Below are 20,904 nucleotides of genomic sequence, written 5' to 3'. Positions count from 1 at the left end.
AAATTTTCTGGTCGCAGGATGTGGAGCTGATCCTTTCGATCCCGGTTCATGTGGAGATGGATGATGTGGTCGCTTGGCACTATGATACTAGGGGAATGTTCTCGGTGCGATCAGCATACAAGGTGCAAAGAGCTCATGAAAAATGAGAGAGTAGGAGAGGTGTTGCCTCCTCTCAAATGATGGGACCGAATTGAATAATCTCATGTGGAAAAAGTTGTGGAGCTTGAATTGCTCGGGCAAAATAAAACATCACTTATGGCGGGTGGCACATAATAGTCTAGCGATCAGAAAGGAGCTGGAACGCAGAGGGATGGAACTAGATACCAGATGCGTCCTATGCTGCAGATATGACGAAGATGGTGCCCATCTCTTTTTCAAATGCAAATGTTTTAGGCCAGTATGGTCAGCTCTTGGTTTGGAGCAGCATCGTAATACCCTGTCGATGATGTTATCCCCACTGGAGGCAGTGAAGTATATTCTGCAGTTAAAGGAAGAAGCGCACATGATCATTGTTACATTGCTTTGGCTCTGGTGGCAGGAACGCAACCGAGTCCGTGAGGGTGAAAGAAGGAGATCGGCAGAAGAAATCTCATTCCTATGTCAACAATATGCTTCAGAATACTTGGACATCTGCAAGAAAACCTCCACTATCCGTGTGGGAAGATCAGAGCTTTGGAAACGACCGAAACCGGGTTGGATGAAAATAAATTCTGATGGGGCATATTCAGGAAATACAGGAGGAGGGTGGGGTGTGGTGATCAGGGATGAGGAGGGGGAGGTTGTGGAGGCCGCTGCAGGAAAATCAATTAGGCTCATGGATGCGTTCCAATCTGAGGTGGAAGCTTGTCTAGCAGGAGTGATGCTCGCCGGAAAAATGGGTGTGGGGAAGATCGTTATTGAGACTGATGCCATGGTGCTTGCACAAGTTCTGAATAGTTCAACGTTTCGCCTGGCACCCACAGGTGGGTTGATTTGGGAGATCCAAAGTCTGCTAGCGTCTAATTTTGGTGCCTTTGAAGTTGTATCTGTCCCTAGAACATGTAATAAGGTTGTTCATGCCCTAGCGGCTCTTGGTTGTAAGTGTCCTCATGGAACAAGTCTCCGCTAGGAGAATGTTCCGACGTTTGTCGAGGATCTCGTGACCAGCGATCGCGCTGCGTCCATTCGTTAATGGAAAGCACTTTTCCAACAACAAAAAAACCTAATTTTGTAAAAAAATATTAAAAATACAAAAACCTCGTTTATTTAAAACTCCACGTAACGGTGTGATTCAGAAATGGGACTCACCATAAAGGCACGTGGCACGTCCACACATCAAAAAAAATAAAGGCACGTTCACTTCTGTCGGTTCTTCATCGTAAAAGACTAAAAGCAGTTCTACCGGATGGCACTGTGCACTCAACATATTAGTACTAGTGTACTACTACAAAATCCTGGTGCAGATTCATTTTCTGGATGAAACTCTGAACTTAATTTTTTACAGTAGACTAGGAGAATGCCCGTGCGTTGCTACAAGAAAAAAATTTATAAACAAACACATCAGTGATCGAGATAATTATGAGTGCTTAAATATATATACTTGATACGCAATAAATGAAATATTATCCAGAGATGAAATAAGACTGCTTGAATAAACAAGAATATTCTGTAAAACTACAACTCCCTCTGTTTCAAATTATAAGACATCCCAAGAATCTTGGAGAGTCAAAACAATCTCAAGTTTGACCAAGATTATAGAGAGAAATATAAAAAATTTATGATATCAAGTTGATGTACTATGAAAATATAACTAATAAAGAATCTAATGGTACTTAGTTTATATAATAAATGTCATTATATTATTATATAATTTTGGTCAAATATAAAAAACTTTTTCTCCAAAATTGTTAGAATGTCTTATAATTTGGAACGGAGGGAGTAATAAATAACATAGTTCCAAATAAATCTGTAAGTACGTCATTGTCATCGAAGGTCACTCATATACAAACAAAACTACAGTAAATTTTCTTTTATCTTCTATCCATTGATGCGACTAACAAAAAATTTAATGCAGCAGTGGCAGGAGGTAGCTAGTACCTAGTCGTGTATTTTCCCAAATCCTGGTGTTTCTTCCTCACATAAGCCTCTCGTCGACGCTTGTTGTGTTCTTCCCGCTTCTCTACTGTCATACTACACGTACGCTCCCTCCGGCGCTGTCGTTTTAACTCTTTACCATTAAGACACGATGATGACTGAGTACCTGCACAAAACCATTTGATTAATTAGATAGAAGCAAATCATCATTTGACACAAATTTCGTAACAACTGACAGACTCCATCTGATTAATTATTAGCAAATCATCACCGTGGATATTTGTTACGTCCCCAAACGGTACCCTACCAGCTCTCTGATCATTTGATGAACCCATGCATCACTGGCTGCAACCATACTCGCCCAACTATCAAACCAACGAAAGTAAAAATTTGCAGAACCAGCGAACCGGCGATCTGCAGGACACACATGACAGCCCTAAATTAGATCATACCTGAGGAGTACTGCTGGGAATGGATTGGGTCAAATCCAAATCCAATTGGATTTTGACACTTGAATTCTCTTGGACTTAGATCTAATTGGATATGGACATCCATTTGCTTTGAATCTAATAGGATTGGATTATGTTGGATAAAAATTAGAGGGTAATCCAAATCTTACTGGACTAGATGAATAGATGAAGGGAACGACATCAGGCAACTGACCGCGGCAGCTGGGCGCTGGACCCAAGCTGCTCCTGCTCATCGGCAACCTCTTCCACACGTGTGTCGTGTGCGCGTCTCTCACTTGGCTCTGCTCAGAAGGCCCTCACGGCATGCAGGACCGGCGCGGCGCGGTGGCGCCTGGCCGCGCATGTCGTCTCCGACTAGCTTTTATGGCGATTCATCATTTGGCTGCCTACCAGGTCTGGAAGACCATGCTGGCGTCATGGCGGCAGCGTCGCACGTCTTTCTCCCCGTGCAGCCTCGCGGCAACGCGCCCAGTCTGGGAGCGGAAGGTTTGAGTCCTAAGGCTGCAGTACTCGCTGGCTCGCCGCTCTGCGCTCGCGACGCATCATCCTTTGCAGCCCTCGATGGGGAAGAAGTCGTGGTGCTTCTGGTAGAAGGGATTGATCCTACATTTGATGGCCATAGGATGAGGCCAGCGAAGGCCGCAGAGCTTCTTTGCCGGCGAGTTTGCTGCGGATGAGGAGGACATCTCGCACTGTATGCTTGGATTTTGGATTATATTGGATGGATTTGGATTAAGTGGAGTTGGATTGGACTGAGTTGGAGGTGGAGACTACTTATTAGGATTGGATTGGATGGATGTTTGATTTTAGATGGATTTCAATTGGACTCCGCCAATTGGATTTTGGATGTCAATCCAATGCCAGGAGTACTGAGGAGGAACCAAAGACGGATGACTACGTGCAGCTCGGCAGGCGGCGAGGACACCTGTGTGAGGCACGCCCGTTCGTAGGGCGTGATGCCACTGGTGCTTGGCGGCGACGTATCCTGCACGACTGCGCCCGACGTGAATGCGCAAACTGATAGCCGATCCCGTGCCTGCCGTGTTCCAACACTTACCTTGATCTCGTCTACCAAGTACCAACATTCCCCGTCGTGGTCAGCGAAAGAATGAACACGAGAGCATACTAAGTAACCCAATTAATCATGCCATTATAGGCATCGGTTAGCACTTAGCAGCCTGCCGTGCTCCTCCCCTGCGATTGTTGAGCAACCGACGACCGTACCCTTCCTCCCTGCAGTGAGCAGGTGAGGTTCAGGTCAGCACAGCAGCAAGCCAGCAAAGGCGTGCCGTCTTGGCGCCTGGCAAGCACCCCCACCACCGAGCGCGCAAGCCGGCCGGCCGGCGGGCGGGCGGCGCCACCACTTGGCCCGATGTATTCCACCCGCCGTCCAGGCCTCATGCGCTTCCGGCGAGCCAGCTAAGGAATAACGTTCATGGCAAAACGACGACGATGTAGAATCGAATTGAGAATCTAATCACGATGCTCGGAGACCGACGAGGCAGGCGAAGACCGAGGTCAGGGGGGCTCACCACGGCGACGGGGTTGACGACGTCGCCCAGACGTAGCAGACGGCGCGGGCTGCGATCACGGGATCACGGCAGGCGGAGCACACGGCCGGTAGTGCCCGATGGAGCGGGAACACAGGACCGCCTGGCGGGGAATGGAGCCGACGGCCACGGAAACCTTCAGCCGGGGAAGCGGCGCAGAATCACGAGGCCGGCAGCAGAGACCGAGGTCGGGCCGTCGGGTACTCGGGTCTCTCCACGGAGGCAGGGATGGCGTAGCAGATGCGGATCGCGCAGGCGACGGGAAAAAGGAAAGGTGCGAGGATCACGGCAGCTCGACCCAGGGTCGCACGCAGATCACGGCAGCGGGCGATGCACAGAGCTCGCCCGGGCCGGCGATCGGAGGCGACGATCGACCAGGCGTTGAGGCGCAGCAGAACCCGGAAGGAAAGGATCTCATCTCGCCCGTGCGAGCAGTCTAGGGCGGCGGCGATGATCTCGCGTGGAAAAAAGAAAGTCTCGTGCGAGCAGTCTGGGCGGCGGCGATGATCTCGCGTGGAAAAAAAAAAGTCTCGCAAGGAAAGAAATCAAAGCATCCAAGCGGCAACCAGAGGCATCAGGCGGCTCAAAATCCCCAGAGGGACTACGACGGACTGGGGGGCGCGACGGTGCCGCGACGTACCGTCGCCCTCTTGGTTTTATTAGTTGTAGAGAATAGAGAGGAGAAGAGAAAGCCTGAACTTACTATGAGGACAAGTTATCATGGACCTTACTTACGGGCTTAGACTGGCCCAGGAACACTGATGATCATGGGCTTGGACAGTTGAACCGGTCTAATAAATAGATGCTTCATCCTCTAAAAAAAATGCTTCAACCGTGGACCCATGAGGATGTGTAACCTGAAAGCAAATTTTGCATTTTCAGATGCTTTCTCCCCTCATAGTCACCTTACAGAACCACGTTGAGCGATTAGAGGATATCGATCAGAAGGAGAGAAAAAAACTTCTTTTCAACGTCATCACTACACACTTAGACAGGCTTTCATATCACCATGACGCTCATAACTTAATGTGAGGCTGTGTGTCCACCAAGGAAAGAGCCAGTCGATCTCGTGAGTAAAAAGAAGCTGAACACAAGCCACGAAGACCGTGCACCACATTGCCGTGACAACTGACGAGTGGCCCAATCGTGCGCTGGATCGAACACTGTGCTATTGTACTAGACACGTACGCGTGTTCCAAGTTTCCAACCACAAAAGTGCGAGATGCTCACGCTGGGAGCGTGATACGAAGCCTGCCTCCAAACATGAACAGGTTCGTCAAAAACTGTCAGCGTTGGCGACGAAGTTGCGCAGCTACTGTGCAAAACTAACTCGTACATGTTTCTGCTGAAGTTTCTGTAGTGGCCAGTTGATAAACTCCTCCCAAGTTTGAGTGTCTTAAAAATAATAAACCAACGATTCATACACTTTTTATAGATAGATCGTAGAACTTTCAAGATTATGCTTAGCTAGCTGTAGCGCGTTAAAGTTGTCAGAATATGTTCATTTTTTTATAATAGCAATGATAATCGACAACCATTACCATCAGGAGCTCATTGCCAGATATCATCCATACTGTCATGACTCATGACCACTGAGAAATGCAAGTCTTTATCGAAGGGGGGAAAAGGTCTCTGAAGAAAGTTCGGTGGAAGGAGACAACGCGACAGAAGAACACTACTCGGGAGATTATCAGACTATGCAATGCATAAACAATAGGCCAATGTGCGTCCTGACGGGGATTTAACGCGTACCAAAAAGTAGCCGATCGTTGTGCGGTTGTTTTTGCAGATTATCAGCATGTGCCTGAAATAAAACGAGAAAAGACGGATGCAGGAACCTGAAAGGAAGGAGAACGAGGCTTATGATTGAGCTTTTGCACTGGATCCAAGCTCGATTAGCGCCGACAATCATTCGCATCCCAGCTGTCAAACAATGGTATCTGATTTCTGATTCAATAAAAAAGAGAAGAACCCAACCACACAGTGGCATCAATTCGCTCACCTAGTTACCTGTCAGGAAGCTGCACCGATTTTCAGTCCTGAACAGCCACACCACCTGAAGAACTCGGCAAATGGCACCATGCCCGTCAAAACTTCCACAGCTCAACACGCCAACTACTCCAGCGCCACCGGCTGCCGTCCGAGCTCCGATCCGATACGGCCGTCGCCGCGGCGACAAATGCGCGCACCATTGCAATAGCCACAGAAGTACAGAGAACATGCATGGCTGATACAGATCCATAATTTTTCAGCCTCCACGGAAGACGGCTCTCAAAGCTGTCTGCTGCTCTGGAACGAGCGGTTGAGACCGTTGCACAGCGGGTGTCCTACGGCTCCACTCAACTCGCGTTTGCTTTCGCACGCCGGCTCGCAAAGCCCTTTTTTTTCCAAGCTCCGAGCCTCCCCCCCCCCCCCGCACCCCCCCCCCCCCCCCCGGCCACGGCAGCTAGACCCGGCCGGCACGGGCGACGCTTCTATATATTATCAGGGAGCGCCAGCGTGCGGCCACGTACACGCCCAGCAGCGGCGAAAACAACTCGAGAAGATTCGGCTCCGTGCGCCGGTCCGCCTGCGTGTGAGAGCTGGGCGATGGCAGCGGAGGGGCCGAAGCAGGCGGAGGCGGCGCCGGCCGTGGCAGAGGAGAAGGCCGGCGTCCCGGCGCCCGGGCCGCCGGCCGATGACTCCAAGGCCCTTGTCGTCGCTGACAGTGAGTAGTACTTCGCTACCAGTTCTTCCTTTCACCTTACTTTTCTGTTAGCAGCAGCAGCAGCAGCAGAGACATGCGAGTTTCAGTTTCTTAGAACAAAGCACATGCAGTTTTTCCTCGTGGATTTCCAGAGCGCTGACAGTTTGGGTTGTGCAATCGTATCAAATTCAGTTTCGTTCCAGATAGTATCAGTCCAGTTAGCCAAGAAACATCTGTTCTGCAGATCATAGTCCTTGTGTCAATAGCAAATCTCTTCAGACTGATATGTCCAAGTTTTGGTCTCCAAAAGGCCTTTTCTCTGCTGCTACCTTTTTCCTACATCACGACTACCTACTACAAATCTCCAATAATTCACCAATTGTCGGCATAACGGAACTGACCCAGAACAGATAGCTGCAGGCGTGTGCGTTCCATTTCAGAAACTGATTTTCTCACAGCAAGTTGCAGACCTGCTGGTGAACAAACACATCCTGCCAATTGCGTAGCATCCAATCTCACTCCAAACCTCAATATAAGTGAAATATTGACTCATCTCTTTCAAGGTACTCTACAATACGGATGGAGAAATTTACTAAGTATCTACCGTATTATAATGTTGGATGCTATCGAAGTGCAGGAAAAAAACAATGCCTTGTCCAATCCATAGCAGTGATGTTTCAGGGAACATTACTTTGACGCCAATTTGAAAGTTGGAACATCATAGGCTTGCGATTAGTAAATAGGAGTATGTTTGAGTTTATAACAATTCTCAACAATGTATGATTTGTTCTAACACATTCAGAAAAAGGTGCCTGAAGTTCATGTATGCATGATTTTGTGAACGCTATTACCTGTTTCCTTATGTTCAGTCAAGTCATTTATTTTAAAATAACTTATGAATTATTTTCATACATTTCTATGCTTCCCAGAGGTGGCTGACAAACCTTCTGCTGAGAAGGACACTCCGAGGAACTCAAATGAAAAATGTAAGTAACTGGCCATTCTTCTCCTTCCTACTGAATGCAACCCTGAATAATTGACTAATTAAAGTAATCTACGCTTAGACATTGCTCTTGCAAAGGTGGAAACAGAAAAGAGGAACTCTTTGATTAAAGCATGGGAAGAGAATGAGAAGGCGAAAGCAGTGAACAAGTATGTTTATCCTTCGGTTATTTCTTTGAACACAATTGTTCTTCAAACAAACCAATACTGCCCGTTCCTGGAAAATGCTATTATAAATTTTTTTATTGATGGCAACTAAAATCTCCCTCTTTGAGATCAAATCGTAATGGTATAGTATGTCTAGTTCAAACAGTAGTGAACGGCTCTCACCCCAACCTTCTTAATTTATTAAATATGCCTCCGTGCTATATATTTTATTATTTTAATTCAAATAATGCTACTGAGAAACAAACATAGTAAGCTGGATCACTGAATGTTGAAGGAAATGGTATTAATGACGTTACGCCTTACTGTGTGCATAGACTTTAGATAAATTAACTAATACCTACCTTACAGGGCTGCTAAGAAAGTATCCACTATACTTTCATGGGAGAACACAAAGAAGGCAGTCGTAGAAGCTCAGCTGAAAAATAAGGAAGTAAGCTGTCATTTTCAATGTTCTTGTTACATCTTGTTTTCATCGATGAGTCTATCCTGTTCAGTAATTGTATATATTATCCCTAAGGTCTTCAAAAGTGCTTGTTTTGAGAGAGCCAAGAAAAGGTTTAGTTTTTAGTGTTGATGTTCTAGTTGCATTTCAGAAGGAAAAAAAAACTCCTGGTGATAGGCAGATCATAATCTATATATGTCATTGTTTTTTAAGCAAAAAATACATCTAGTCTGACCTCTCGGTGCTAATGTTCAGGAAGCACTAGAAAAGAAGAAGGCTGAATACGCTGAGAAGATGAAGAACAAGAAGGCAGTCATCCACAGGCGGGCCGAAGAGAAGAGAGCGATGGTTATGGCCCGGCGTGGTGAAGAAGTTCTCAAGACCGAGGAGATGGCGGCGAAGTACTGCGCCACCGGGGTAGCCCCAAAGAAATTTCTTGGGTGCTTTGGAGCATAAGGAACCCTCTGAAGTTGATGATCCGGGCCCAGGAGGTAATTTGGCCACAGCCACATGTACAAGTTATTTGTTTCTTTGCGCGCTACAAGTATATTGTGCTGTTTACTCATACCATGTAAATGTGCCCTGCTTATATTCTCTGTAAAGGTAAAGCCTACCCCTTCATGTTGCAAAATGTGCTGTGTCTGAGACAGAAATCTGTCGGTAAATATATAGCAGAACTATTATATTGTTACTAATGTGAGAAGGCAAGGAACACTCACATGTGCAGTTAAAAAATAAGCCTCGCGCTCCAGTTCACTGCAGATCGCAATTTTGTTCCATCCCCTTCGTGTCAAGATTCAGAACTTCAGAAGTTGCGCACGAACAACTTGATATTGAAACCTTCAAACATGTGCTAGTACGCAGATCACATTGATATAATCAAAGGGGGGCAAACAACCCGGAAAGCTAAACCCAGAAGAAAAAAAAAGTTCAGAAGGTGCCTGCTCCCGTCAGCAGGACCGCGCTGCCGCGCGCGCGGCTCGATGGGCGGCGGCGGCGCGTGTGATCGGCCGGTGCGACCCGGATTACGACTGGGATCTGGCGGCGCCTAGACGTCTTGGTCCGCAGCTGCAGACGCGGTGCGTCGAGCCGAGCACCCCGCGCCGGAGAAGTGCGAGGGCTGCCGCGCGCGGTCTGACCAGTCGCGCACGAGCACGTCGCCACATCGGGGAGCCGGCGAGCCGCCCGGCCGGCGCGGCAGACGGCTGCGACGGGCGGCGGTAGGCAACGACAGCTGGGCCAGATTAGGCTGGGCCCCTGCACACGAAGAGTAGGGTGGTGGGCTGATGTCTACGAAAGGCAGGCTACGAGAGAGCTGGGCTTAGCCTTGGCGCCTCTTGCTTGGACCGTCGTGTAGGCCGCCGGCTCAGGCTTATACCCGTGCGCATTTCTAGATGACGTCGCCCCTACGGCCCTACCTGAATTGGTCGTAGGTAGCCTTACCCAGCCTGGAGAAATCCAAACGCACTCAAGCTGTCTCAGACTATTTGATAATTTCGTCAAAATAAACTATTGTACCGCTGTGTTATTTTCAATTTCTCTAAGATTTTAGAAGACCTAAACATTGGATTAAAAGGTGCCATAAAATCAAGCATTTTTCGCTAATACGTAAAAAATTGCGTATCTTTGTACTAAAAAGCAGTGCAAACGAATAAGTACACAAGGCGGAGTCTAATTACCCAGGGAAGAGGAAACGCATACGCTAACAAAAGCCGATTACTCGCTACCTTCAAAAGACAACCGAGGCAGACTGCTCCAGCTAACTCTTCATGTAACCTTTCTGAACCACTACGCATCTCTATTTCTCTGCGCAAGCACTGCTCCCCGAACAGATAATCTGGCAGGAAAAGGCACACAAGAAAACGCAAGAAAAGTTCCTGTAGTTTGCAATTACTTGCGGCACTGCGAGTCTGCAACATGTAGCGTTACAGTGACTGTAGTTGGATACGGAGCGCTCGCCAGGATTCCCGTCCCATGCCATATAGCTCACTTGGGAATTTTCTCATTTTTCCTAGTGCAGTGAAACTGACGTGTCCCTGTTGCTGAGAGCACAGTACCTAAGGTTTGGTCTTTTGTCACCGGCCGCTGACGAGGGCAAGGCATACAGTAGTAGAGAGCTACAGTGAGATTCATCAATGTGCACGGAGAAAGGACTCAAGAAAAAAAGGTCACTACAATTTTTTCCTATGTAAAGAGTAAGATGCAATTCAAATTGTATGGTCATTTTGGCTACATAGGAAAAATGACCATACAATATATATTTAAATTTGCTAAAATAACCTACAATTTGGAATCGAGATACTTCATTACTTACTTTTTACACAAAGATTCATGAAATAAATTAAACAAAGCATAAAGACCGACAGAATAATTAGGCTTTCTTCTCCATCTCATCCCATCCCTAGCCCAACAAGCAAGTTGTGGAAACCGGACTGGAAACCTTATACCAATTCAGATCATCAGACGAGCTGACCCAAACACTCGGTAAGCTCCTACAACCAACTTCCTGTGCCGTGCTGTTCCTCGCTTAGGATAAGGTGGAGCACAGAAAACGTTGGTGCTCACTTGTGATTGTGCCACCCCCCCCCCCCCCCCCCCCCCCCAACCATTGAATGCGCTCTGACGCACCGTATCGGCACAGCCTTTTCCTCTTCCTCTCGCGCTCTCCCCAGTAGTCCCCCTTCTCCCTGGCGCAGCGGCAGCGCACCTTTTTCCGGCCGGAGTAATTGTCCTGCCCTGCGCTGTCTTCCTCTTCCTTTCGGGCACGAGGGGCGCGGGGCCCGCGTACGACCGCGCACGCAGCCGATCGCCGGTGGTGCTGCCGAGGCGGTCGCTCGGGGAGGTCGGCGACGCTCGTGCACCAAGGGAGCTTCAGCCTCGCCGCGGCCCGCTTGCGCCTTGCCTCGGTGTCGCCATCCTTCCGGTTGGCCGCCCGGCGCTCTCGCCCAGACGCCCACGTCGGCGCCGCTCCGTCCCGCTCAAATCGCCCCGACCGCGGACGTGGGTGGCAGAGGCAGTGCACATTCACGCAAGCAATCAATGATCCCTTGCTGCTGCTGCTGCTGCTGCAAGCCTGCAAATCTCTTCTCCTCGCCCCCACGCACGCTGTTCCCGGCCGGCTGCACTCCCGTCCTACTGCCCCGTCCGACGCTTGTCCGCGGCGGATGCTCCGTGCGTCGCCGCGCGCGGCGTCAAGGGCAGTAGGCACGCACGGCCATGGAGGAGGCATGGACACGACCTCGGGCCTCCCTCTGATCTCCCCCACCCTCGTCCTCTCCCCGCATTCAATGCGTGATGCCCAGAGCCGCATTTAAGGCCGTCCCGCCCGGGCCCGTCGTGGGCTCGTCTCGTCGTGGCCGCTCCGGGAGACCGGCCCGCCGGCTGCGAGGCCACGAGCTCGGCTCTGAGACGGCCTGTAGCCTGCTGCCTGGCCCGCGCTCGCGTTCCGTTCCCTCTAGAGCCCCGGAGCGGACGGTCGATTCCTTTCCGCTTGTGCGGTGACGCTGTTTCATTGGACTCGGGCTCCTGTTGTTTGTTCCCACTCGACAAAGGTGTAGGGCTTGGAGTTTATTTGTAGCTCGTTCTTACCATGACGTGTCGTGGTATTTTTTTCAACTTTGTTAAAACGTTTCAAAATAGAGCGGGGGCAGAATGAGCATTTGAACCGGGAGACGCTATCCATGCGGCTGAGATTTTGCTAATCTTCGGAGACTCCCTGCCCGGCCGCTTCCACCAGCTCCGAGGGCATCCCAGCAGCCGCCATCACTGGCCGCCATACAGTTTCCACCTGACTATTCGCAACCGTTGGTTCGACGCCGCCAAAGACCAAGGATGCCCTAGCCAGCCGACGCATCGTCTCTCCGGCCTCTCCATGCCACGCTCATCTGCTTCGCAATCGCAACGCTCCGTTTTAAATCCGACTACTGCAGCGGGACACTGTGAGCAGTCGTGGGCTTAGCATGATTTTCAGCTAATTATCCCAGTAACAAGAATGCGCCCGTCAGGATACTCAGGCTACCGCAGCGATTTCAGTTTCAGGACCATGCATGATACCAGCAGTTGCCGTGGCATTTAATACTATCTCGGAGAGGAAATAATCATTAGCCTTGGCGCAGGGGCGAGCACGAGCTGAGGCTCTGCGACTGCACCTTCTCTGTTCTCCCCAGCCACGGGCGGCTGCAGGTGTTTGGGAAACTTTTCACTGCTCCCGTTTTGGCCGATTGCCTGAACTCGGCAATGAATTCTCTCTCTCTCTCGTCGCGTTGGACCCCTCTCCCCCCGCGCGACCCCGTTCAATTACTGAACGGAAACAAGTCAAAGACAGCCGTTCGCTGGGGACCCCCACCCCCTGTGGGCCGGGCTGCGATTAGAGCCCACACGGTTTTACTGCACGACCCAGTGGGAGTGAAAGAGGAATCGGAGAAAACAGTGAGGTACTATCTCTAGTTCGTGTAGTTTTAGCAATGTGGTGGTCAATGTCTACCAGGGCCTGCCCGGTTTCTTGTGAGAGCAAATGTATTTGTCTCTGAACATGTTCGGTAGTAGGTCAGTCAGTTTTTACACAATGAGCATCATCGATCGTATTGTACGTTCCGTTCAGCCTTGACCTGGCCCACAGATCCTAAATCGTTGGGCGCCAGCAGCACGCACGCAAGCATGTCACAACTCACAATGGACCAGCAGTGCGACGGTAAAACTAGCACAGACGGTGTTACTCTGTCTGGATGCACATCTCGTGCGCACGTATGGTGAAGAAGCGTCCGCACGCTGAAACCCGTTTCACGATTCGAGCAACCTCGTTTCACGCGTGTGCGATCTCTTCGCGCCGAGTTCATCAGGCTGGCGGCCTAGCTTTTTTCCTGCGCCATGGGCAGATTATAGGGTAGAGAGACTGGCAGTGTCCAGGCACCCTAGGCATCCGAACGGCGCGCCAATACTGTAGCATCAGTAGACTGGTGGTGAAATTTTTCAGCATGTAGTACATGGCACGCTAGGGGTGGGGGGCACGCAATGATCGAATCCCCTGGAGGACATGCAGGTATGGCGCGGCAGCGTATGATGATGGACCCTTTTTCTTGGGGTTGCATTGTGCCATTGTTGCATCAGCCGAAACATCCAGGGGCACATGCACAAGAGTGGACCCACGGACTCCCGTGCAATGTCCACCGGCTGCTTTTTACATTTTCAAATCTCCACAAAGTTACGAGTAAATGCAATATATATACTACTTTACCAGTATGTTCTAAAAAAATGCAATTGTAGTATTAAGATAGATTAGCACTACTGTACGGTGTCCTTATTAAACTAGACTCATCCAAACAATTAAATAACTCTGTCCTTTTTTTTATCTGCGGGCATATTAACCAACATGCATGTTATTGAGGACGGGAAATCAAAATTCATCAATGTCACGTACTAGAATATACTCCCTCCATACTAGAAATTTCAGACACACACTACTTACTAATCATGATAAATGATCTCTTTGCCCTTTATTACTTACAGTAGTTATGTTTGAAAACTGCATTATTTATTTGATTCTCTATATTCTTAATAAATACATATACATTGGAACTAGAAACGTAGCATCTAGTAAGCATTTGATTGGCTCCATAAGCTTCTCTTTCTATATTTTTTTTGGTATTTCATATTATTACTTTAATTAGACGAATCTCACTATAAACTTAAAAAATTACTCTTTGTAAACAAACACTTATTTTGGGACGCAGGGAGTATTAGGTAGCATGCATTTAGCATGTGAGGTGGTCCGATATCTAAGACATAATTCTTTGTGGGACCTTTTAAATGTTAAAATTGGATTGTTCATGTGACGGAGGAGGTATATTACCATAACACTAGTGATGCAATTTGGAACCTCTTTGGTTGGGTACCAAAATTTGTGATGCCAAAATATGGGCATGCCACTCTTTTTTACCAAAACTTTTGTAATTTTAGAATAATAATTGTTTAGGTGGGATATTTTTTATTTCAACTAAACAAGTGTTAAAATATAGACTTGCTAAAATTTTGGCCAGGTAGATTTTGATACCCAACCAATCAAGCTCTCACTTTCATGAATCTAATTCTATAGACAACACTACTCATTTTATCTATTTTTTTCTCAAGCATCAAAACTCAACACATAAAACGTACTCTATTTAGTGCCAAGTGCATGTTGTTTGGGCTACAGCAGGTGCACGTTTCACCAATGCTTCTGATAAAAATATGATATTTCAAAGAAATGCCATTAAATATTTTGAAAGTGTTTTTTGTGTTGTGTCTAATAATATATCTTACAAATGTCAAATTACAAAATTTTGTATTGATGATGGTTAAAATTTAAAAAAGTTTGCCGGACATAAATCCTAAAATAATATTCATTTTGACTCGAGTAAAGTAATGCAACTACAGTTTGAAGCGGCTATATAACTTAGAATAACCCTAAAACAAATTCTTCTCTAGACAAGCAAATAAACGACAGAACGTCAATTATTAGGACTGAGGGAGTACATTTTTAGTGTCTGCGTGGTTGCTAATAAGTGACTCTGAGACATTTGTCCCCGAATGTCATGTTGCCTGCAATCCTGCGATAGGTATGCGAATTTGCGTAGGAAGAATTTGAGAGAAACTGATGGTTTGAGATCCATTCTAAAATAAAACAAATAAGTTGGTAATCAGCCAATTGGTGAAAAAGTTTGAGTTTTGACACTGTAGCACATTTTGTTATTATTTGAAAATAATATCTAGTCATGAATTAATTAAGCTTAAAAAATTCATCTCGTGATAATTAAACTATGTAATTCATTATTTTTTCAACTATATTTAATACTTCATGCATGTGTCTGAAGATTCGATATAATGAATACTGTAGAAATTTTTTTGAACTAAACAAGGCCAAAGGTTCATTGAGCCGGTTCTGGTGCAAGAGGCAGTTCCAAAATCATCTGAAGAAGATCATTAGATGTATTAAAGCATCTCCAGGGCCATGCACCTGGAGAATCCCAATACAAGCAATAATACACCATGATGTCCTGCCTTAATTAGCCCACCCGAGTTAACAGGCAGTTGCTGCCCTAACCCCAAAATTCCCTGATGCGTCGAGCCACACGTGCGTACCACTACCACGTACTCCGCGATACGCGAGACACATGCGTACGTATATACATGCATACATGTGCGCATGCGGGTGCGTATAGCAAGCCGTAGACGTGTACACGTACGTATAAAGTACGTACGTGGAGATCGCCACGTCGTCTTCACTGGCTCAGAACGCCGTGTCCAGGGACGCCTCGGCGAGCACGTCGTCGTGCGGCGGGAAGAGCGAGAAGCCGCCGTGCCGGCCGTGGAACAGCCCCAGCTCCTCGCCGGCGAAGTCGAGGAACATCTGGTACACCTCCAGCGCCTCCTCGCTGGACGCCGCCGAGGAGTCGTCGTCCCCGGGGCCCGGCTGCGCCCGCGCCTCCTGCTTGATGACCGCCGCGTCGTCCTTCCTCTTGACGGGCGCCGGCGGCGCGGCCGTCCTGCGGCGGAAGGAGTCCCCGATGTCCGAGCTCCACAGGCGGAGGAAGATGTCAGCGGGCTTGGACGCCGCCGCCTTCTCGGCCCCCGCGGCGCAGGTCGACGAGGAGGAGGCGGAGGTGGTGGTGGTGGCCGCGGCGGTCGACGTGGCGCCGGAGGAGGACGAGGCGGCGGCGAGGAGGGAGAGGCGCGCCTCCGCCTCGAGCCGCGCCGTCTCCCACTGCGCCATGTGGCGCGCGGCGGGGCAGCCGGCGGCCGGGCCCGGCGCGGGCTCGGCGAGCCCCATCCGCCGCAGCTGCTTCTTGAGGTGCGTGTTCCAGTAGTTCTTGATCTCGTTGTCCGTCCGCCCCGGCAGCTGCGCCGCGATCATGGACCACCTGAGGTTAATTACCAGAACCATCACCAGAAAAGACCCATCAAGACCATTTACCATGGCAGAAACAAAGACCAAGAGGCTCGCTCTAGTAAATACTACTACGAGCTACACATCCGGCAAGCTCAATGCGGCGATGCTTTGAGCAACAGTGGCACGCTGCCCCGGGCAGTACTCCTGCCCGTGCGAGCTCTCGGCACGGCATGGTGGGCTTACTTGTTGCCGACGATGGCGTGGAGCTGGACAATGGACTTCTGCTCCGCGGGGCTGAAGGGCCCGCGCTTGATGTCCGGCCGGAGGTAGTTGGTCCACCGCAGCCGGCAGCTCTTGCCGCACCGGTTCAGCCCTGCATGCGTGCAAACGCGAAGCCGTCAGCTGCCTGAGATCATGCCAGCCGAGCACAACCCCCCGTGTGCTGCCAGGGGCACGAGCACAGAGCACGGATTGATGACACCCACGAGGAATTTGACGGATAAACCAAACATTTTGCCTAACACACACAAGGACGAGGATTTTGCCGAACACACACAAGGACAAGGACTCGGGCAACAGCTAGCTAGGCGACGAGCTAGGCCGAGCAGCAGAACTCGGAAGAAGACGGGGGGACTCAGACTGCGAAGAACTGGGGGATCTGGAATCCTGACCTGCGAGCTTGGGGAGCAGGCGCCAGCTCCCGTGGCCGTTGGCCTGGATGTAGTCGACGAGGAGCTTGTCCTCCTCCGGCGTCCAGGGCCCCTTCTTGAGCCCCTTGGTCCTGTCGCAGCACGGCGCCCTCCCCATCGGCCGCCGGCCGCCGGCCGCCGCCGGCCGCCGCCGAACCGCTCGCGCTCCCTCCCCCCTGTCGCTCCCACACGCGCGCGCGCGCTGAAACTAACGCGTTGACGCCAAGCACAAGAGATGGCGCGGCGCGCACACGCGCTCTGGGCTGTGAGCGTGATGTGAGAGGAGGGGAGAGAGGTGGGGTGAAGAAAAAGATTTGGGCGAGACAGGGGAGCAGGGAGCGAGGCGCAGATGACGAGGAGGGTTTTGTTTGCGGCCGAGGAGGATCCCCGGGGCGAGCTTTAATGCCGGAGATTTTCACCTGCTGGCTGCGACGAGACGACGGCCCGGCCGCGTAGGGTGGCGTGAGGGGAGAAGGGCCGAGGGACGATGAGGTGGCTGATTGATTGGATACGGCGCTGGCACTGCTGCTGCTGCTCTAAATTTTGATTCTTTAAAAAATTATTTCGTTCATGTATATATTCTCTTGTCTGTATTTAGTTGGTCCACGTCTATTTATTATATTCTATATCGAGTATTACAAGTGGAACTCATGTGCCATATTCTATTTCTATTTTGTTCACACCCGTCTCTCTCCTCTCTTCTCCTGGCCTCCTCCAGGCTCCAGCCCCTCTCTCTCTCTCTCGCACGATGTGCCGCCATCTCCCTCCCTACTCCCTCCACCGCCCTCTCCTTGCCTCCTCTACCGGCGGCGGCGGCCACAACCCCTTCATCCCTCCGGCGCCACCGACCTTAGCGCCCTCCCTCCTCTCGGGCCACACGAGGCGAGGGTGAGGCCTGCTCGGGCTCCGCCTCCTCCTCCCCGGCCGGCGGCCGTGGCAGGTCAATGGAGGCGACGGCCATGACAGATGCCCGCACAGAGACATAGTCGATCCATGGCGGCGGCCCGGATTCGAATCCCCACTCTCTCTCTCTGCTCGGCGGGGTCGGCCTCGAGCTCGGCGGGGTCGGCGGGGGCGGGGCGACGGGTCCATGGCGGATTCATGGGAGTGCAAATGCAACACCAACACATAGGGAGGAGGGATCAGCTCGCCCATCTACTCTTACTCTCACAAAATAAATATATTCATGGGACAAGGACTTTAGATTTATTATAAGTCAAATAATTATAGAGAAGAGTATCGATATTTATAACATCAAATAGATATATTATAAAAATATATTTCTAATAATACTTATTTGACACTAGTACATAAATTATATTTGATCTTTGATATTTGTCCTGACCATAGTTGGTCTTGGAACTAATTTAGGCATTAGTCCCAGACCCTACGCCTAGGAGGTACGGTACGAGAGATCTTTAGTCCCGGTTGAAGCTACCAACGGAACTAAAGATATCTTTAGTCTCGGTTGGTGACTGCAACCGGGACTAAAATTTCAAACCTTTACGGTTGGTATCGCCAATCCCGACTAAAGGGTCCTTCACGGATGAGTTCGAAAGGAAACACATGAAAAGCCACATGTTCTATATAGATGGAGTGGTAAAAAGGTTATACACAAGGCACAAATTCCGTGAAGTGCAGAATTGGTGGTGCTTTTGTCCATTATTTTACCTTCCACATCGTTTAGTCGGATTGGTAGTCTCGGTTGGCAATCCGTGACTAAAGTCCCTTCCCAACCGAGACTTTTTTTTAGTAGTGTGATACTCCCTCTGTCCTAATTATTAGTCGTTTTGACTTCTCTAGATGAATTGTTTTTCTATGCATTTAAATATATATTATATCTAGATGCGTAGTAAAATTTATGTATCTGAGAATGCCAAAATGACTAATAATTTAAAATGGTGGAAGTATTAAAAATAGGGTGGTAGACAAAGCCACAAATGCACTTATTTTGGCCTTTTGGAACAAAGCAAGTATGTGGTAACAAATTCTATAATGTTATATTTCAAGCATGTTAAGTTTAAAAGATGATTTTACCAAGAAGACCACAATTTTGATTTGATTGTTTTCAACCTTGGCGTGACTTCTTTCCTCTTCCTCCTCACCTTTGGACTCAGTCCATAAGTCTCTTACCGTGTCCCAGCATAGCTCCACGTATATTGCCCTCACGCCCTCACCATGTTAACCTAGCTTTGCTTGAGATCGTCTCCTTTCATCCGACTTTAATTTGACACCACCAATCCAACATGATAACGTCCCGTTGTCCCGTCCTCTTAAGATTATTGTGGCCACCACGAACCTGCTTGTGGATTTGCCACTTCACTTTTAAGTGTTAACCTTAGGGATCGAAAAGATTATATACACAACTACGCTACCGATTGAATGATAGTAAATAGAAAGGATTGGTCAACTAAAAATATTTCCTATGTTCTAGCTTTGATCGAGTTTATAGAAAAGCATATCAACATCTGCAATGTCAAAATAAATGAACAATCAAAATATATTGCATATTGTGTCTAATAAAAGTAGTTTAATATTCACAATCTTGAGATTATGGGATGGGCCCTCCAAATGTGTTGCCTTTGGTTAGAGAAGACCAAATCTAATCGGCCATGGACTGGTCTAGAAATCCCAGTACATCCGAATACCACTGCCATGTTTGCTCTATCGATTGTGACCACAGTTAGCAATGGACAAAATACGAAGTTTTGGATTGATCATTGGCTGCATGGTAGCTACATAGAAGACTTGGCCCCAAATGTCTTCAAATGTGTTCCTTTGAGGTTAAGAAAAGCAAGAGCTATGAAAGAGGCTTTGCAAGATAACACTTGGGTGGCTGATATCAGAGGAGCACTAGGATGGCATGGTCTTGCAGAATACCAACTATGGGATATCTTAAATGAGTGGAATCTCGACATACCTGACGATATGCACCAGTGGAAGTTTGAAATCTCAGGAATATTATTTTCTACAAGATCAGCTTACAGAAACTTCTTTATTGGCTCGGTCACCTTTGAACTATGGATATGGAAGAGGCTTTGGAAATCATGGGCTCCTAGCAAGTGCAAGACCTTTGTGTGGTTGGCAATTAGGAACCGCTGTTAGACAGCGGATCGTTTGCAGAAAAAGGGCCTCCCTCGTCCAGAACAATGCCCCCTATGCGACCAAGCCGATGAAATAGTCCAGCACATTTTTAACTCCTGCGTGTTTGCTAAACAGTTCTGGCTCGTTGTCTTACAACCGTCGGAGTTAGAACACTTGACGCCTAGCCTCAGGATCAGTTCCTTCGCAGATTGGCGGAGTAGATCTTGGAAGAAAGTTCCAAAGCATCTTAAGAAAGGCTGGTCGTGCAACACTGCTCCTGCTCACTTGGTGGAAGTACCTAGTCCAGGTATATAGTTATTGGCTGAAAATTAACTGAACCTGTTTGAATCAGATAGCACCAAGATTAGCTAGTTAGCTCTAGTTGGGTGATCCAAACAGTATATTATGTTCGGAAAATTATGAAGATATATGAGACTATATTTGTGATCGAAGGGAGCATAAAAGAAGCAGATTTCGGAACTGTCGCTACCTTTTTTTAGAGTAAGTAGACTAGGGCTGTGTTTAGTTCTAAAATTTCTCTCTCCAAACTTCACTATTCACCTATCACATCAAATTTTTTGCTTCATGCATGGAGTATTAAATGTAAGTAAATAAAAAAATTGATTGCATAGTTTTGATGTACACGACGAGACAAATCTTTTTAGTCTAGTTAGGTCATGATAGGACAACAATTACCACAAACAAACGAAAAGTGCTACAGTGTGCTACAGTGTACGATGTGACCTTTTTTACCACTATTTTACGGATCTAAACACAGCCTAGATTCCAATCTCGTCGAACACGTTTTGACTAGAGTGGAGAGTGCTCCAACTCATGATAGTTTCCTCTCACACCACTCCAGCCACCAGCTCCAGC

The 20,904-nt window shown here is 48.5% G+C and overlaps 2 protein-coding genes across 2 annotated transcripts; one reads left to right on the top strand and one right to left on the bottom strand.

The window, feature by feature from the left end:
- Positions 1-6,531: 6,531 nt before the first annotated feature.
- LOC120710562 (remorin-like) lies at positions 6,532-9,092 on the top strand. Its single transcript, XM_039996214.1, has 5 exons — positions 6,532-6,800; positions 7,709-7,765; positions 7,844-7,931; positions 8,298-8,379; positions 8,647-9,092. Exons 1-5 carry the CDS (start codon positions 6,683-6,685, stop codon positions 8,845-8,847), a joined length of 546 nt encoding a protein of 181 aa, XP_039852148.1. The 5' UTR covers positions 6,532-6,682; the 3' UTR covers positions 8,848-9,092.
- Positions 9,093-15,305: 6,213 nt separating this feature from the next.
- Positions 15,306-17,412, bottom strand: LOC120710549 (transcription factor MYB17-like). Its single transcript, XM_039996208.1, has 3 exons — positions 16,927-17,412; positions 16,499-16,628; positions 15,306-16,286 (listed from the first exon to the last, which is right to left on the bottom strand). The coding sequence occupies exons 1-3, from the start codon at positions 17,060-17,062 to the stop codon at positions 15,656-15,658; spliced, it is 897 nt and encodes a 298-aa protein (XP_039852142.1). The 5' UTR covers positions 17,063-17,412; the 3' UTR covers positions 15,306-15,655.
- Between the last annotated feature and the right edge of the window lie 3,492 nt (positions 17,413-20,904).

Source organism: Panicum virgatum, chromosome 1K (assembly GCF_016808335.1).
Source record: "Panicum virgatum strain AP13 chromosome 1K, P.virgatum_v5, whole genome shotgun sequence".
Classification (NCBI taxonomy): Eukaryota; Viridiplantae; Streptophyta; class Magnoliopsida; order Poales; family Poaceae; genus Panicum; species Panicum virgatum.
Note: the sequence above shows the minus strand (reverse complement) of the source record. Positions and strands in the feature narration are given on the sequence as shown.

Bases quoted from the DNA above. Each gene is read 5' to 3' on its own strand.
- LOC120710562 (XM_039996214.1), top strand. From the start codon at position 6,683: ATGGCAGCGGAGGGGCCGAAGCAGGCGGAGGCGGCGCCGGCCGTGGCA. The intron at 7,932-8,297 runs GTATGTTTATCC...CCTACCTTACAG, and splicing joins AAGGCGAAAGCAGTGAACAA to GGCTGCTAAGAAAGTATCCA. The intron at 8,380-8,646 runs GTAAGCTGTCAT...GCTAATGTTCAG, and splicing joins CTCAGCTGAAAAATAAGGAA to GAAGCACTAGAAAAGAAGAA.
- LOC120710549 (XM_039996208.1), bottom strand. From the start codon at position 17,062: ATGGGGAGGGCGCCGTGCTGCGACAGGACCAAGGGGCTCAAGAAGGGG. The intron at 16,629-16,926 runs GTCAGGATTCCA...GCACGCATGCAG, and splicing joins CCTGCTCCCCAAGCTCGCAG to GGCTGAACCGGTGCGGCAAG. The intron at 16,287-16,498 runs GTAAGCCCACCA...AATTAACCTCAG, and splicing joins CACGCCATCGTCGGCAACAA to GTGGTCCATGATCGCGGCGC.